Source organism: Ursus arctos, unplaced genomic scaffold, assembly GCF_023065955.2.
Source record: "Ursus arctos isolate Adak ecotype North America unplaced genomic scaffold, UrsArc2.0 scaffold_15, whole genome shotgun sequence".
In the NCBI taxonomy this organism is placed as follows: Eukaryota; Metazoa; Chordata; class Mammalia; order Carnivora; family Ursidae; genus Ursus; species Ursus arctos.
In genome coordinates, this window is record NW_026622819.1 from 10,875,787 (window position 1) to 10,893,689 (window position 17,903).

At 40.7% G+C, this 17,903-nt stretch overlaps 1 protein-coding gene across 1 annotated transcript in view; it reads right to left on the reverse strand.

The window, feature by feature from the left end:
- Positions 1-17,903, reverse strand: part of DNAH5 (dynein axonemal heavy chain 5) — a 253,231-nt gene that overhangs the window by 18,100 nt on the left and 217,228 nt on the right. The window contains exons 66-72 of the mRNA XM_057312162.1: positions 16,875-17,118; positions 15,533-15,647; positions 14,860-15,050; positions 10,742-10,863; positions 8,929-9,078; positions 4,542-4,787; positions 666-885 (exon numbers count right to left, since the gene is read on the reverse strand). Of these exons, the coding sequence (XP_057168145.1) occupies positions 666-885; positions 4,542-4,787; positions 8,929-9,078; positions 10,742-10,863; positions 14,860-15,050; positions 15,533-15,647; positions 16,875-17,118 (1,288 nt within the window). The remainder of the gene's footprint in view (positions 1-665; positions 886-4,541; positions 4,788-8,928; positions 9,079-10,741; positions 10,864-14,859; positions 15,051-15,532; positions 15,648-16,874; positions 17,119-17,903) is intronic.

Consider the following 17,903-nt stretch of genomic DNA (forward strand, 5'->3'; position numbering starts at 1 on the left):
TGTACTCAGGTTCAATGGGCTTCTGTATATACTACTAACAATTTAATATTAATTAAAACAGTGTGTATAGAAGTCACCACAAGCTGAGTATATTTCCCAAATAATAATTATAATTATTATATATGTGTATGTATTATATTACATATAAAATTGCATATTTTTTATTTAGAATTTTTTTACTGTCCTCATCCTTCCACACCTATTTTATCCCCATATTACCTCGTAGCCTGACAAGAATCTGAGCCTTGTTAGCAACTCAATAAAAACTAGATTGTTCCGATGGCTTCCTGAAATGGAGGCAGGTCATAACTTGAATTCAGCCTCTCCTCTTGGCCAACTTTAGGTATGGAGCATGAAGACCATAAATGACAAAATTATGTTAACATAAAAAGGCAGGTGTCTAGCTGGAGAACAGCACAGGCCAAAGCAGAGCAATATGGGGAAAACGGGAAAAATTCAAGGTGGATAATGGTGAGCTCTGATGCCTGAAGGCCACCAGAGCACACTCCATGTGGACACGACAAGGTGCCATCGTCTCCCCATCATGTTAAATAATAGTACAATTTGCTATAGTTCCCTCTTATCTCATTGTTTTTACAGTTTCTTTAAGACAACAAATTTAAGTATAGAAAGTCCCATAAACTTGGAAGTATTCCTCGACTCACCGCCATATGTTCTTTTCAATCCTGCCCGGAGGCCCTGTGGAGGCTCATTGGCAAATTTAATGGCCATCTGAAGGAGTGTAATGGGAAAGTGCTTATGAACTTCGGTGGTCATCCAGAGGCGGAAAGCATCATGTACAGTCTCGGTTTCTATAATTATGTCCATTAGCTCATCCATGAAATCGAGCCCCAGATGGCAGTTCTGTAGAAGAGCCCATCCGCCCTAAGTCAACAACAGTAAATGGAGATGAGACTATTTCGTGTTTCACCCAGAGATTTAAATTAATACATTCTTTAGAAAGTAAGTGATTAAAATTTAACAGAGAAGCACACTAACCACTAAATTAATCCAGGTCAAATCTATGGATACAATAACGTTTAGTTGAGATAAGTGTATTTTTTTCTTGTTCCACGCATTTGTCCCATGGCATACTAGCATGCCAAATGATAATATACGGTAGGAGTCATGAAAATAACCAGAGTGGCCTCAAAAGAGATAACATCACTACCACGTACAGATGGTTGAGTGAAAAATCCATTTACTTCAGCTTCCTCCCACGTTCCACGAGAAGCAAAAAGAAGGGACATTTTTAAAGGCATGAACTCTTAAGAACAAGGACAGAGAGGGCGAAGACAATATCAGTAACATTTAAAACAGACTCAAGAAAGCTAAATCCTCAACTGGCATTCAAGGAAAGTTGAAAAGTAACCTGATTTATGACACATAACTCCAAACACGCAAGAACAGGTCGTGAGATGTTTCTGTGGAAGTGGGGGAGAAGATGGGCTCACACAAGAGACCGAGCGCCCAGCCCCCAACATGTTCCTGCCTTTCCTAAAGAAAGAGGGGAAAGCTGATTTTCTTTAGAAGGTACAATGGACAGGGTCTGCACTGGAGGACATCAGCACATTAAGGGTCTAGGAACCTCACTGAAGACAGGTGAAAGAAAGGCTACCTACTCAATTTTGAGACCTATTCCCTCCCTTCTCCCATGGAGTTCCCAAAATGCTGGCAGCAGGATGTATACCCTCTAGAAAGTGGGAGAACCTTCTCTGGGGAATCTGCCCACTCTAAGAACAAGAACCTTAGAAAATAATAAGCCCAACTTTTTCTATAATACATTTTATGAGCATAGAATGTTCCTTGTATAAAGCAACAGGCAATATTTTAGATCATGTTATAATATTTTAGATCATGTTGTAATAATTTTAGATCATGGCAATACTTTAGATCATGTTGTAATAATTTACTCAGTATCTAATCTATAGAATATTTTTGCTAAAATGATCTATAATATCCAGATCAGAATCTCGAGTTGTTTTCTTGACTCTGTAACTTTGGATCATTCAGATTTGAGAAGTGCAGCCTGAGTTATTTCTCTTTCCGAGAAACAAACCAAGCACCAAATCTAAAATCTTAGCATTAAACAGATCACTGTGAAATTCTACATACCCCCTTCTATTTTCTTGAGGAGTATATAGCACTGCTGCATAAGAATTTTTTTGTCCCTCGAAAAATTCAATAGGCATTGTTGTCAGCTTAAAATAAATTACATATTAAACATGACAACCACAAAAATGGTAGAGCCACTCTCCGTCACCGAGCATGCTGGGGAATCTGAGGTGAGAAGTTTGCTGTTTCCACCCTCCCCCTGGAATCCACTAGCCAAGGCTATTTCTGTGGGATTACCATATTCTATATTAAATGTTTTGTGTTCTTCCAGATTGCTATTCTTGGGTAGTTGGTTCATTCTGTCATACTGCCTCTTCCTTTTTTTCTTTTATTAAGATTTTACTTTTTAAGTACTCTCTACATCTAACATGGGGCTTGAACCTATAACCCCAAGATCAAGAGTTGTGGGCTCTACTGACTGAGCCAGCCAGGTGCCTTGCCTCCAATCTTTCCTACAAAACTTTTAAAAACAGTATCTCTGACAAGTTATAAGCATGCTAATAATAAGACTTTTTTTTTCTTTTACTTGATTTAGTAAACTACTAAACAGGAAACATGAATAAACTAAAGGCTAAAATTATTCCATTTATACTCTAATTTAGTTGCCTGAAACAATCATTAAATACTTTTTTATTTTAAATTAGAGTTAAATAGGTGTTCTGTTATTGTTGGTGTTTTTGTTCTAAGCACAGTAATAGTATAGTATAGAGGGAGGAACAGAGGAAGTGAAAAGGAGGGAGGGGAGAAAAGGGAGGAGGCCAAGAGGAGGGAGAGGCCAGGGTGGAAGTTCACTAAGCCCTCAGGTCAGACCAGAACTGTCATTCTTTTTAAGATTTTATTTCTTTATTTTAGAGAAGGAGGGAGGGAGGGAGGGAGGGAGAGAGAGAGAGAGAGAGAGAGAGAGGGAGAGAGAATGAGCGGGAGGAAGAGCAGAGGAAAAGGGGATTGAGAATCCAAGCAGACTCCACAGAGCCCAACACAGGGCTCAATCCCAGGACCCTGAGATCATGACCTGAGCTGAAATGAAGAGTCGGATGCTTAATCAACTGAGCCACCTAGGTACCCCTTCCAGACCTGGCGTTCTTAAGTATAGATGCATGTTTTCATCTCTGGACACACTTCAGTCCACCCCTGCTGCCTTCCCAGTTGCATATCAAGTGCTCAGACAAGGCACACACACATGTGAGTCCCCCCCAACCTTTACCAAAGCAGGGGATGGGGCATAATTTGGGGATAAAAGAGCCACAAGGTAAATACAGAGGTTCTAGAACCCAGTGGGCTCAGTTCTAGACCAGAGGAAAGAGACCAGGAGGCAGCACAATAGTGAGGTTCTGGATTCAGTGGCCAGGACCTAGAATCCAGTGGTTTCATGGTGGGCCTAGTGGTTGGAGGTGAGGGGTGGTATAAAGACAGCCAGTTCTGTCCTCAGCAGGGGGATTCCCTGGAGGGCACAGAGTTCTGAGATATGGGGGGGGGAGCTCAAACTCAGGGAAGGAGGAGTAGGGTCTGATTTTTAAAAAGCCAGAAAGGCATCTAGACCAAGACTGCATGTTCTCCAGTAAGAATGAGAAACCAAGTCGTTCTGCCCTCCTTGCTTGGCCAAAGTGTGGAGGAAGAGGGAAATAAGGGTGAAGGGATCCTCCAGACAGAGCTGGACACTCCAGAGAGGGCTAGACCAGAGTAAACACATGAGTGCCCTGTCCCAGAGATGGAATTCTAGAGATGAAATGGAAGACCTTGTGCATTCAGTTAATTTAAGTCTCTGGAAGTGCCCCACGTCTGGACTTGACTATTCCATTAGCAAGACTACCATGTGGTTTCCAGCAATTGATGGCCCCCAGGTGAGGCCTGAGCACGGCATGTTCTGCATGCCACAGAATTTGCAAGCCACAGAGGGCTAGGAGCCCAAGCCTAGAAGGCCATAAGCCAGGTTTCCTAAAACCTCTGGTACCACCACAGGGTAATGGCAGATTCCTAGCCTCTGGGATCTGGGCCAAGCCTGAAGGACTTCAGAGCACAGATTATATATTCTGGAACTCAAGAAAGACATGGTGTGGTGGATTCTGGAGTGTTGGGGATTCCAAGAGCAGCGCTGGAATCATGGCAGAGGAGCTGGGGTATATGACAGAGGGGGTGGGGCTGTAGACCCCCCTGAGGGTTTGGGATCTAGAGTGGGGCTTAACATTATGCAAACTGGTTGGGAAATAAGACGCTCTTGTTAAGTTTTCTGTAAGTCAAGGCTCAGCAGAAAAAAACTGTGTCTATTTTCCATGAAAATTTTCTAATAGGTATTAAACTTTTCCCTGTTTAGTGAACAGCAAAAAGCCCGTAAATTTAAACTCTTAATGATTCATAAGTTCTTTTCTGCATTGCTATTCTATAACCTGTAATAACAACATAACCTAAAAGTAGACATTTGGCCTCACATTCGCCATGGTCTGCTGTAAGAGCTTGCGCGCATGGACCTCCTGGCCCTGGCCCATGGACACATAACGGGTTTCTATTTTTAATCTCTTCCCCAAGGCAATGATGGAATCTGTGGGATCTGAGCCCATAGACAGGAGACAGATGAGTGGTGTCCGTGGATCAGATTCCTCCCACGTCTTTTCCAAGTCCAGGATAACTCCTTCTGCGTAGCGTTCTCCCATGGAGTCCATGATGTACTTGCGGGCCTGCCGAAAACAGTACAGGAGTCACTAAAACTCATTCTAACTCCTTCATGTGTTATGATGCGAGGTGGCTTCCAAAATTCATTTTGGTAGATTATCTCAATGGTGTCCACAGTAACTCTGCCAGAGAAATAGGGCAGAGACATTTTTCTTATTGTATCTCCACTCTATAGATGATGGAGAGGCTGTGTTATTTGCCAACACAGAATCACACAGTTCAAAGACCAGAACCCAAGTTGGCTGACTCCTTGTATGGAACCTGTTTCTATACACTGACTACTTCTTGGTACATAGAAAATTTAAAATACTAGAGAACTTTATTATTTAGGATGCTTTAAGGGAAATGTATATGCATTCTAATAATCAAATAAGCAGCACAATGCCTGAGATTTAATGGATACTTATCAATAGATAATTACTGAATGACTTCTAGTTGAATGAAATATATTAGATACTTACCAAATGAGTTAATTAATGTTTTAAAGATTTAGTCCATAACGATTCTCCTAATCATTCTTATGATCTCTTTCCAGTTTTGGCTTATCCCCTTTATCATTAATTTTATTTTGACTGAAATACATGCTCATAATATCATAGATTTTGTCAACTATATTATCAACTAAATAAAAATATTTCAAGTAACAACATAGTCCTTTTTCAAACAAAGAAAAGTAAGTAATCAATAAAATACTATTGTGAGTATAACCTTTAGTCTATATTCTCCCTCTGGTAAAAATTGGGTTCCCTCAAAGAAAAATTTCCTATTCTGTTTTCTTCTCCTACCCCATGGGAGTAAAACCCAAGTTTCTCTCCCCAGTGAGATTCCCCAGAAGAATCTCTCTCACATAATAAGCAGAGTCCAGCTATGGGTGCAACATGACCTTTAACCCTTCCAGGGGCTGGGTAAGGTGATCCTTGGTGAGGTGGGCCTTGGTGGGACCCCATTTCCATTTCCAGAGAAACACAAAACGGTTGTAGGCAGGGTTTCCCTTAAATCAGAGAGGCTTGTGATAGACCTGGGCCAAAGTGAGAGTGGTGCTGGTTAAACTGTTGTCTTTGACTTAAAAACACCCCAAGTTTGATTTCAGTCAGTAATATAGGCTCTTCTTCCATTTTGAATATCTGGCTATGCGCTATGCATTCTCAAAGTGAATGTCACACCCCAGGACTCTGAGCTTAAAAATTGGGATGATGTCCCCACTCATGTTGACCCTCTTTGCAGGTTAGAGTGGGAAGGGAGTAGCTACAATAAGACACTCATCCAGATCTTTGGATGATGAGTGGCATTTATCTAGACAAAGAGGACAGGGAGGAAAGCCAGCGTAGTGTGCATTCCATGCAGACAGCATATATGCAGAGACCTTGAAACGGAAAAGAGCTAGTCACCAAGAGGGGACAGAAGGATATCCAGTATAACTCATGTAAGATTCAGCTGTGGGGTATCCAGGCTTCTGCATACCTCATTGGCACGAGTGGAAATAGAGTGCCACATTGTCAAAACTTACTCTTCACACATCCCTGGAACATTTTTGTCCCAGTATCTGATTTCAATGAAAAACAAACAAGTAAACCTCTGCACCTGTTCTGACCCTCTTCGCTGAGTGTTTCTGAGACACAATGTGTATGAGGCATGACATACTCTCTGAGAGTGTACTGTTTTTGCAACCAGGCAGCTGAACGTCCCCTGACATGGGCAGTCATGCTCAGCCAAAATACTGAGAACAAGCCTGATGCTGCTTATGGGGAATGGGGACTGAATGAATGTATCCAGACTGGAGACCTTTTAATATGCTTCCCAAGAAGGTGTCTGGTTGAAAATCACAAAAGGAATGTAATGTGAGTATAAGAATTTCAAAGGAGAGGACACTTTTCCAGAGGGCTCTTGCAGATCTTAAGACTTGGGTGTTATCATAAAGGCCTTGATGAGCCATTAAAAGACTTTAAAAAGCAAGGACTAGCATAATCATATTTCCATTTCTTCTAGAATATACAGGATCGACTAGAGCGGGCAAGAAGGAACAAGAGGAGACCCCAGTTAGGAAGGCATGGCTGCAGTCAGTCTAAAGATGACAGAATCTAGGATAGAGATGACAAAGTTACAAAAGAGCTTTGTAGACTTAAATTCGGCATTGAACCAAATAAAGTGTTACATAAGGGAAAAAAAGGAAGGAAGGAAGAGAGTAGAGGGAGAGAGAAAGAGGGGAGAGAAGGAAGGAGGAAAGGGAGGGAGAAAGAAAGAGAAGGGAGAGAAAGGAAAGAGGGAGGGAGGAAGACAGGGAATGGAAGAAAGAGAGAGAAAGTGAGAGAGAGAGAGAGAGGGAGGGAGAAAGAGAGAGAGAGGGAGGGAGAGAGAGAGGGAGAAAGAAAGAAAGAAAGAAAGGAAAAGAAAGAAAGAAAGAAGAAAGAAAGAAAGAAAGAAAGAAAGAAAGAAAGAAAGAAAGAGAAAGAAAGAAAAGAAAAGGAAAAAGAAAAGAACGAACTACTTGAAACTTCTACACTGTCCTTAAAGCAACAGTTTGACAAATCTTTTGGGCAGGATAAAAGTAATGAAGTTGAGAAGAAAAACTGAAGGAAGGGTGATCTCAGTTGCCCTGCATTGCAAAACTCATTTTTCTTCTCTCAATAAATCATTGAATCTAGTTGTTTTCATGATTCCCTGGTACCTACATGGACTTGGAGGTGGTTATTCCATGTTTTTAACACCCCCTCTGGATAGTGGAGGGGACAACTTCCTACATTCTATTATAAACCCAGCATATTGTTACTCTATGGCTTGTTTGGAGAAGCCCCTAAGGAATCCACCTGAGCTGAATATTCAAAGCTAAACTTTTCATTGTGAAGGCAGGACTCGGGCAACTCTTATTAGCAGTGACATTTCCATGACAGTAGGCCAGCAGACTAAAGGTCTTTGCAAAGATGGATCTTCTGGAGGCAGAATTTACATTTAAGCCATATGTAAAACTGAAAGAGTTTTAGGCCAACTCTTGCATCAAAGGTCCCAAGACTTTCTGGGGTTAAAACTGTAGATTTGGGAATCTACCTCTCCTCCCAGGCTTCCATATCCTTCCTACTTAAGGAAATGTTGTTTTACTACTAACAAAATGGGGCAGCCATATCATTTTTGAGTTAATATAAAAATGGTGTGGAAGAGTAATACATTACCTTTACATCATACCTATAAGCTGACCTTAAAAACATGGCTTTCTCATTCACTCTTACACCATTTAGACCAAAAAAGTTTATTAACTCAGCCCAAATGTACACGTCATGGGGCGCCTGGGTGGCACAGCGGTTAAGCGTCTGCCTTTGGCTCAGGGCGTGATCCCGGCATTATGGGATCGAGCCCCACATCAGGCTCTTCCGCTATGAGCCTGCTTCTTCCTCTCCCACTCCCCCTGCTTGTGTTCCCTCTTTCGCTGGCTGTCTCTCTCTCTGTCGAATGAATAAATAAAATCTTTAAAAAAAAAAAACAAAAAAAAACAAATGTACACGTCGCTACATTTGTTTACTTTCCCATTTGTCACATAGGTATTACCAGAAAATTCCGTAGAAGCCTCCAAGAAAATTCTCACAGGGACTAAAATATTCAATATTTCTTTAAATTTATTTTTTATTTTATTTATTTTTTTAATAATAATTTTTTATTTTGTTATATTAGTCACCATACAGTACATCCCTAGTTTTTGATGCAATGTTCCATGATTCATTATTTGCGTATAACACCCAGTGCACCATGCAATATGTGCCCTCCTTACTACCCATCACCAGCCTATCCCATTCCCCCACCTCCCTCCCCTCTGAAGCCCTCAGCTTTGTTTCCCAGAGTCCACAGTCTCTCTTGGTTCATTCCCCCTTCTGTTTACCCCCCTTCATTCTTCCCTTCCTTCTCTTACCGATCTTCCTATTTCTTGTGTTCCATAAATGAGTGAAACTGTATAATAACTGTCAATATTTCTTTAAATTTAAAAGGAAATGCTCCTTAAAACTACTCTCCTAGGGGCGCCTGGCTGGCTCAGCTGGCGGTGCACGTGACTCTAGACCATGGAGTTGGAGTAGGTTTGAGCCCCACGATGGGTGTGGAGATTATTTAAAAATAAAAAAAATCTTTAAGAATATTCTATTTTTTCTAGTATGAACTTTTTACCTGGGCAATGGTTCTGTCGGGACACCAGGATCTAATAAGGAGAAGACGTCTAAAGCAGTCAAGAGATTTATCATAGGCATTTGGAAGGGGTTCCTCCTCAGGGTTTTCCTTATCAAACCAAATTTTCCACATTTTCTCATTTCTGGATATCTGAAAATACCAGGGGATAAGAATTGCATCACAGCACAGAAAAATCTTTCAGTAATAGTTCACGGATATTTTTCATCAAATCTTCTGACTATTCCAGACACGAGTGAATGATATCCCTTGACTTTTTTTTTAATTTGATATTCTATTACCAAAAAGTGTGACAGTCTGAAATCAAACGTGATTTGCTCTGAAGCCAGTCTGCATTAGCACCAGCTTACAGCTGGCTTCTGAAGTAAGGAGAGCCTTCGGTTGTTTAATTTCTTCTAATGCCTTTGTGGTAACAAATTTATAAGGAATAAAGAAATCAATGAAAGCTCATTTTCATTATTTTAAGGAAATCTGATTTGCTCCATGAAATCTCCTCATGATCAGGAACAAATTCACTCACTTATTAATGTATGTTTCCTCATTTCCCAGGACCACTCCTGGCACAAAAAAAGACATTTAATATATGTTTATTATTGAACGAAAAGCTTTTTGGTCAATACTCTATTAATCTCAAGTAATTTGAAATATATGACTTAATATCATCATCAAATGAATAATGACACACATGCTTCCTTTACACAATTGATAAAGAGGAAGAGAATACAGTCCATTATCCTTTGGAGCTTAAGAACAGAGACAGCATTCCATGGGCAATCATTTTCAAAACATAGAGCAAACAAACAGTGTCTGCAGATAAATATAATCCAATATTATCTGGTATATTCCCCTTGATTAAAGCCCCGGATAGATTTCTTAGAGGCCTAATCAAAGGGAAAAACATTCCAGATTCATATTTAGAAAGTATTGCGTACGAATAAAAAGTAATAATCTCCCTTAATCATGAAAGACTACATGATGTGGAGGGATTTCAGGCATAAGACAATCACCAGAAGACAGCAACTTCAGTAACAGATATTAGTTGGGGAAATGTCACTAGGAGTCATCTCATAGGGGAACACGCTAGAGTGCATTAAAACCACCCAAATGAAAGTTATTTAACCCAAAAGAATGGGTTAAATTATATGGTAGAAATAACCCAGATCACCAGACATAAGCCAAAACATACAGATAGAGCCAAACAGTAAGCTTCTGGTCAACCTAAACTGGGAAAGTCAAGAACCAACCTTAGCACATTTTCTGGTCATAAAAGGCCTAGAGCTTGTGGCTGAATAAAGCCACTTTGCTCTCAGTGTGACTACTCTCTGGTCATCTGATTCTCAAGAATATGTTCCCTGGTTTGTCTCAATTCAGTTCTCCAGACCCAACATCCATGATCCCAGCACATACACAATTCATCAGGAACTCCTGGTTATGACAGGGTAATAACTTTTAAAGATGAGGGACTGAGGATTAGCATCAGATTAATGCCCAGACACCTGGCTAAGGCCATATCATGGGAGGACAAGAGAGGAGGAAGAAGAAAAGAACAAGAGGCGAGAAAAGGATCTCTAGCATTTAGAGGCAGGCTGTTCATACTTCTTTTCATTTAATCTCCAGGAAGACAGCAAAACCTCTTAAATATGTCTAGTGATTTCATTAAATCTCTCAGTTTTCCCACTTGAGGATCTCCAGTTGGTGATATTGACCTCTCTCTTCCACAAATACCGTAACTAGTGACCAATCAGAAAGCTGCTCCCTGCGACATTGTCATAAGTTTATTCAAAGCACAAGTTACCTGATCAAGGACATCTGAAAACTGTCTGAGTTTGCTGAGTTCCACCAAATTCAGCCAGGTCATGTCCAGGATCCACTTAGATGGTTTAGGAGGACAAGCTTTAAGGTCCAAGGAGGCACCTCCTTTAAAATTAAACATAGAAAGTTACTAGATTTTTCTTTCTTTACTTTAAAACAATATATTTATATACAAAAACTTTTTCTTACACCTTTAATTATTTTACTACCTTGACATTTTTTAAAGATTTAATTTATTATTTTGAGAGAGACAAAGACAGAGAGAGCATTAGCAGGGGGAGGGGCAGAGGGATAAGCACACTCCTTGCTGAGCAGGGAACCTGACATATGGCTCGATCCCAGGACCCTGAGATCATGACCTGGGCCAAAGTTCAACGCTTAACCGACTGAGCCACCCTGGCACCCCACTACCTTATCATTTTTTAGGCTTAGAAATATGTCATAGTAATGAACAAGCTTTAAAATTGAATAAAGGGGGGCGCCTGGGTGGCTCAGTCATTAAGCATCCGCCTTTGGCTCAGGGCGTGATCCCAGAGTCCTGGGATCGAGCCCCACATAGGGCTCCTCCGCTGGGAGCCTGCTTCTCCCTCTCCCACTCCCCCTGCTTGTGTTCCTTCTCTCGCTGGCTGTCTCTCTCTCTCTCTTTGTCAAATAAATAAATAAAATCTTTAAAAAAATAAAAATAATAAAATTGAATAAAGGAATAGATGATTTTAGAAAAACACACTTAAGAATCAGCAACATAGGTGTGGAAGGGGGATGCTGGATTCTGTCCTAGCTCTACGTGGCCAAGGTCTAGGACAAGGCAGCTCATCTGGGTCTGGGTCTCTGTTTCCAAATATGTACACAGGGAATAATGAAGCCTGGGTGTTGTGATGATGATAGAATGAGAGAAAATATGTATGTAAAGCACACAAAACAGGATCAAGACCCCAGCAGAGGGTCACTAAATGAGCAGCTATTGTCAACATTAAGAACTGCTCGATGTTGGCACAAGCTCTTTCAAGGACAGAATTTATCTAAAAATGTCAGCAGCGCTACATGTGTTTAAAAGGTTCTCTTCTATAAATCAGTGTATTATTTATATCCATTTTGAGCACGCCCAAGGATCGTGTGCTGTATCACTTATTTTTGCTCAATCTAACACAGCAAACATTTCCATGGCATAGTGACTCACCTTGCTGCTGCTGATTTACCTAAGTTCACGTAACTCACATAACTCTCACAGCACCATAAAATAAATGACACCTTAAAATGTTATTGTTGCCCACCTCAGAAGAACTAAATGTGTAAACAATCATATTTTAAGTCAAAGAAAGGTTTAGAAATTCTTTATAGGATGAAATATACTGTTTAATAAATAGCATCTATTAAAATGTTTCAAGGAAAATACACACTAAGCATAATTCTTAAAAGGATATAACCAATTCATTTGGGTATCTTTAAAATCTTTTTCTTTGAACGGAGCAGGTCATGAACAAATAATAATACTCAAGATATTTATTGAACCGATCTCTACTTTAGCCAGGACCATGGACCCACTAAATTACTATCTTTGGGCCAAATCCATCTTAGTATATTTCCAACAAGGTAAGCATGGCCTTGAAGCGATTTCGATAAGATTATTAAGTCACCAAATCAAAACAGATTGCCTTAATGGCAGAGAGCAGTTAAAGACCTGAGGACAATGGCATGGTGTTGAAAAATGTTATACCAATTTCCATGGAAACTGTCCATTTTCTAACAAACTCAAAAGAATAAGATTCACCAGAGAGTTAGGGAGAAGCTATTTACAGGAAGGAAAGGGTATTCCCTGCAACCAAAGCATTATTCATCATTTAGTAGAGGGTAAAACTGTGGCATGAATATCTTGCCTGCCTCAAAAGTGTACAATGGGCCACAGAGGATGACGGTAATGGGTCAGGGGCAGACATATTTCTGGATAATATGGTACCAGATTAAATATACTTCTGATGAATGAACAGTCGGGATAGGTATAACTCCAAATAAATTCTCAAGGTGATTGAGAGTTATGCCATCGCCTTCATTCTATAAACCCTTACTTTGCGAAAAAGTAGGTTTGAATTTGTACCATAATACTTCATAAAAATGATAGGTTCTTACAATGAAAAATTTCTACAGGTGATACCACGCAATTATAAGGTGGTATGGCTAAAGCAGATTTAGAAAGTCATCTGGGCTGATCCCCTTTCATCTTAGAAATGAGCAAATGAAGACTGGTATCCAAACACTGTTGCTCTCTAAATAACATTTTCGATCAAGTGATTTTAAAGTCCTAGCAGAGGGGGTTCACCCATGTGGTCGGTCACTCTCACCAACATCCCAGCAATGAGCAACCTTAAAACATAACTGCCTTGCAAAACTTCCTCTGACACTCCGTTTCATAAAGCAGCATTATAAAACTGCTGAATTCCAAAAACCAGTCAGCCTATACAAGCCAGTCTATACAAAACCAGTCCAGCCTATACAAGCCTCAGACTAATCAAAACAAACTAAAATACTACAGATAATATAACGATGCCTATCGTTTGCTGAATATATCCTATGTACCAGTATTTACACAAATTGTGCGACCTCTCAATCATCCGATGATATAGATTTGACCACCCTTGTTTTATGGCAGGGGAGGCTGAAGCCTAAAAGGTTAAAGAACCTGCTGGAGACACTCGTCAAGAAATTGGCAAAGCCACTATTTTCACTTAGAGTCGTCCTAACTCTCAATCCCACGTCTGCGATCATCGCGCCGAACAGTAACACACTTCCTAGCATCTCAACCAGACCTGGACGCATTTCGTGAGGGAATGCATCTCATGCCTGAATTGAGATGTCGGGAACAACTTGCCACAGGAAATCTCCATCAGCCGGAGGACCAGTCAATGAGACCAGGAATCAGTACTATTTGAAGGGCTCAGTGAAGAAGTCAATCCCTACACCTACACATCTCCCTCAGGAATGTCTCCCCAGTTCATTCATCATCCCCATGCTCTGATTAAGAAAGCTTGGAAAATAAAGGAGCAGGAGTTCAAGGGTTGGAGGCAAAGAATTAAGAGAAAGAGAGAGAGAAAGAGAGAAAAATTGTCTGTAAATCATACATTTCTAAGTTCAAGTCTAACCAAATGATTCTTTGTTGTTTCTATAAGAGATGTGTGCAAATGCATATTTATACAAACACGAACACACATCTGGTCACATAGGACTGCGGACCTACACCCCCCAGGGCACAGCACGTGCATAGCCACACTCCTCCCTCCTGCCCCTTCAGCGCCCTCTTCAGGTTCCTCTGCAAATCTACTCTCCAGGTGAACATGAAAATCTCTCCCCATCCACTGTAGATAAAATTACGTCTCATCTATAAAGATAAACCTTTGCTTAGAAAGATATGGCAGATAAAGCAACTTAGACCCCAGCAACATTTCCACAATTACTTTAACTATTTTTTTGTCCAGATATTCAAGAATGTGATAGCAAATGTGTTTCCTAGCCTTCCCTGGGCGGTCTTGTGCAGTGGCGCAAGAGACCTGCCCGTGAATTCAACAGATACAGAATAAATTTCTAGGGGAATGAGCTCCACAATCGCCCCCCCACACACACACCGTGGCTCCAGCCTCCGTCATACTGGGCTTGCCCCCTCCGGCACCTTGATGCCATCTCCTCTGTCTTTGACACTCCCCCTCTGCCTGTCCCCAGGGCCAGTGGGAGGCCTACCCCATTAGGTATCCCACTAAATTAGGTATCCATTTAAAACTGTAACTGCCCTCACCGGCTCTGCACACGCTGTTAACTCCCCATCTCCCTCATCCTGCTGTTTTTGCCCATAGTACCTACAAGCTTCTCACTTTCTACATCATTTACTTACTGTTTTATTATGTGCCCCCAAGTGCCCCTACTGTGCCTTAGCACGCAGTAGGCTCTCAATAAATATTCATGCAATAAATGAACAAATAAAATATTTCACATATGTGCAATCTTCAACGAAATGCAAGGAAACTGTTAAAGGCAGAAAAAAAAAATACCGCACAGCACCTTCAAGTGATTTCTACATCTGGACCTGTGTACAACGCTTTCTACTATTATACTGACCTTTAATAAGGGTGAGAAACTCTTCATGCTTGATTCGGTTCCTCTGGATGTCGATCTTCAGGGTAAGCAGCAAGGTGAACAGGAATTTGTGTTCCTCATACAAGCCCCGGGCTGCATACTTATAAACCTCATAAGTCATATGCTCAATGATATTAGCAATCCTCTTGCTCGTAATTGGGCTCTTGACAGACCTGGAGGAGAGAATGTTTAAATCAGGCTTATCCCACTACCCTTTTGCATTGTCCATAAAAAACGTCTTTAATGGAGAATAGGTAACTTTGGAGGGCCAGCACTTTTATAGGCATAAGAATAAAAGCATCCTAAATCTAAAATAATTCTCTCAACACAAAATAACATAACAGAATCCTCAATGCTGTCTAAATCAGCTTTACCAGCGAGGTATTATATCGCTCACAACAATGTGTTGGGAATTTTCTTATTTAACAGAAATACATGAAACCCAAGGAATCAATCCATGGATGAAGAGCTGGTAGAGCTGTCTCTGAGCATAAAAGGACAAATGAGAATGATGTGTTAACACACTGGTAATTACACTAAACTGAGATTTTAAAAGAAGACTCAGTAGCAAAAAAGAAAAGAAGTTATAAATACAATGTCATCATTCTAGCCCGCAGATAGAAAATTCAGCTGTGCTTCCTGAGTATGGACGTACCTGGCTAAGGAAAGGTCAAACAAGGCCAGAAACTGGCGGAGTGAAGTCTGATACATTTCATTAACCAAGCGCATCTCAGTGATGAGGAAGTAAAGGATGCTGCCTCGCGTCGCCACTGAAAGACAGAGCAAGGTTGTGTGTGCTACGGGGTGGAAAACACATGACCCGTGCGCAGACCAGCCTAAACTCTAAATGAAAACGGGTTTCACTTGTGTTTTCTCAATGACTATCTACAGCACTGGGAGTCTGGAGCAAGGCTCCTGATACCTATTTAATTCTTCTTTATAAGCCTTGTGTAAGCAGTCTGCTGTTTGTGTTCATCAAGTGGTATTTTCTGTGTTAGAACTTCCAGATCCCTTATAAATAGATTTTATTCTATTTTTTCATAGGCAGAAAAGGCAATCGATGGGATAGGAAAAACTGTACTGCCTGGCAAATTGTGCAGGCATCGTATGGACCTCATTCTTCAGCTCCGTGAAGAAGCCCCGACTAAGCTTGGCCTCGGGTTGGCAAAACAAGGTATGGCAAAGATGGTGCCCCTGCCTCTCCGGCAAGTGCTACTGCTTGGATTGTTTCTGGAGAAAGAATGATACATTTTTCTAAAGGAAACTGAATTCTTCCAGCAGGTCCCTCTTTTTTTTTTATTATAATAATATATTTTATTATGTTAGTCACCATACAGTACATCCCTGGTTTTTGATGTAAAGTTCGATGATTCATTAGTTGCGTATAACACTCAATGCACCATGCAATACGTGCCCTCCTTACTACCCATCACCAGCCTATCCCATTCCCCCACCCCCCTCCCCTCTGAAGCCCTCAGCTTGTTTCTTAGAGTCCATAGTCTCTCATTCGGCAGGTCCCTCTTGTAACCCGTGAACAACACTGATTTGCAAATTGGTGGGTAAGACCAAAGCACGCGGGTGTGACCAAGGATTACCTTCCTAATTACCTTCCTAATTCGAAGACCGCAAACATAACATACTGGCTGATTGTTACCAAATGATACAAAATTAGTGAGCAGCCCAAAAATGCTACACTAATTCCTCAGATTTCAAAATGGTAGTCAGATGTTCTTTAGAAATTCTTCCTCTTTACTTTCTAAGTTTAAAGAATTTGCCAACTCACAAGAATTATAAGCACCTAGAAAAGTTACACCATTATGAATTTTTTTCATCTCAGTTTTACTGAATTGTCCCAAAGCGATGCCACAAAACGTGGACGGCCACCCCACCTTGTGCAGCCATTTGCATTAATGTCCTTCATTCCTCCGATTTCTCCGATTTTTGTTTTTTTCTCATTTCATTTTCCTGTGACATTTGTCTTTCATTACCAAACTCACCAGGTCTGTATTCCTCCCGGGCTGAGTTAATTTGAATTTCTGTCTCAGCCGAAATTTCCAGCTTCTGTGTCACCTCTTCCGCGGTCTTTTTTGTGTTACTCAGCACAACAATGAGACCCTCGTCTTCCACCAGGGACGCCTGGGTACTCGTCAGCCGGTAAAGCAAATTATCTTCCAGTTCCTTCATCCTTCTTTTGTTTGCAGTTACATCTTCCATGAGATGAGTTCTCTCTTTCTCCAATTCCTGTTAATTTGCATAAAGATATTTTCCTCCTTAATTAACAACTATTGTTTGGCCATTTCTGAAAAAGTTAGCCTACAGGGCTGCTCTCCCGTACTGTAGTTATCATACTGGACTGCAGGAAATCCATCAAAATAAGAAGAGGAGGAGAATTAATGGAGGAAAGAAGAATGGGTGGCAAATAACGTGAAATTTGCTAAAAACACTACCACTATCCCCTGGACCATCTATTTATTTCCTAAAGTCAAATCATTTTAAGTGACCTTTGTGATTATATGTAAGCTTGTTTTGAAAGTGAAAAATGTTTGAAAATACATTGGAATATATTTGAAGACACATATCGACCTCTCAGATTAAATACATTTTCTTCTGTTTAGTTTCTTGTTAATAAGAGCTCTGTTGTTGTCTGAATGTGATTATTTTCAACTTGCTGGTTGAAATATCCAATCCCCTGAAAAACAAGTGTCCAAAAAGTTAGGGAAACAATCCACACGGCTGCTGAAGGTACCTTTAAAATGGAAACTCTTCCTGGCCTGAAAAGGTGCTATTTTCTCCAAAAGAAGGGAAGTTCTAGATCTTTCCTGAAGGATCTTTATAGATAGCTGGAGACAGAATGGTTTTGGAAGGTTATTATCCTTATTGGTTACTTCTTCCTCATGGTGGTTTAGAGAAGGAGAGTCCGTGGAACAGAAGGAAAAAAAGATGGGACTGGTGAGGGTAGGGAAAGAGGGAAAGGCCATGACACAGAACAAGCCAAAGGCAGCACAAAACCCACAGGCTGGGAGAAA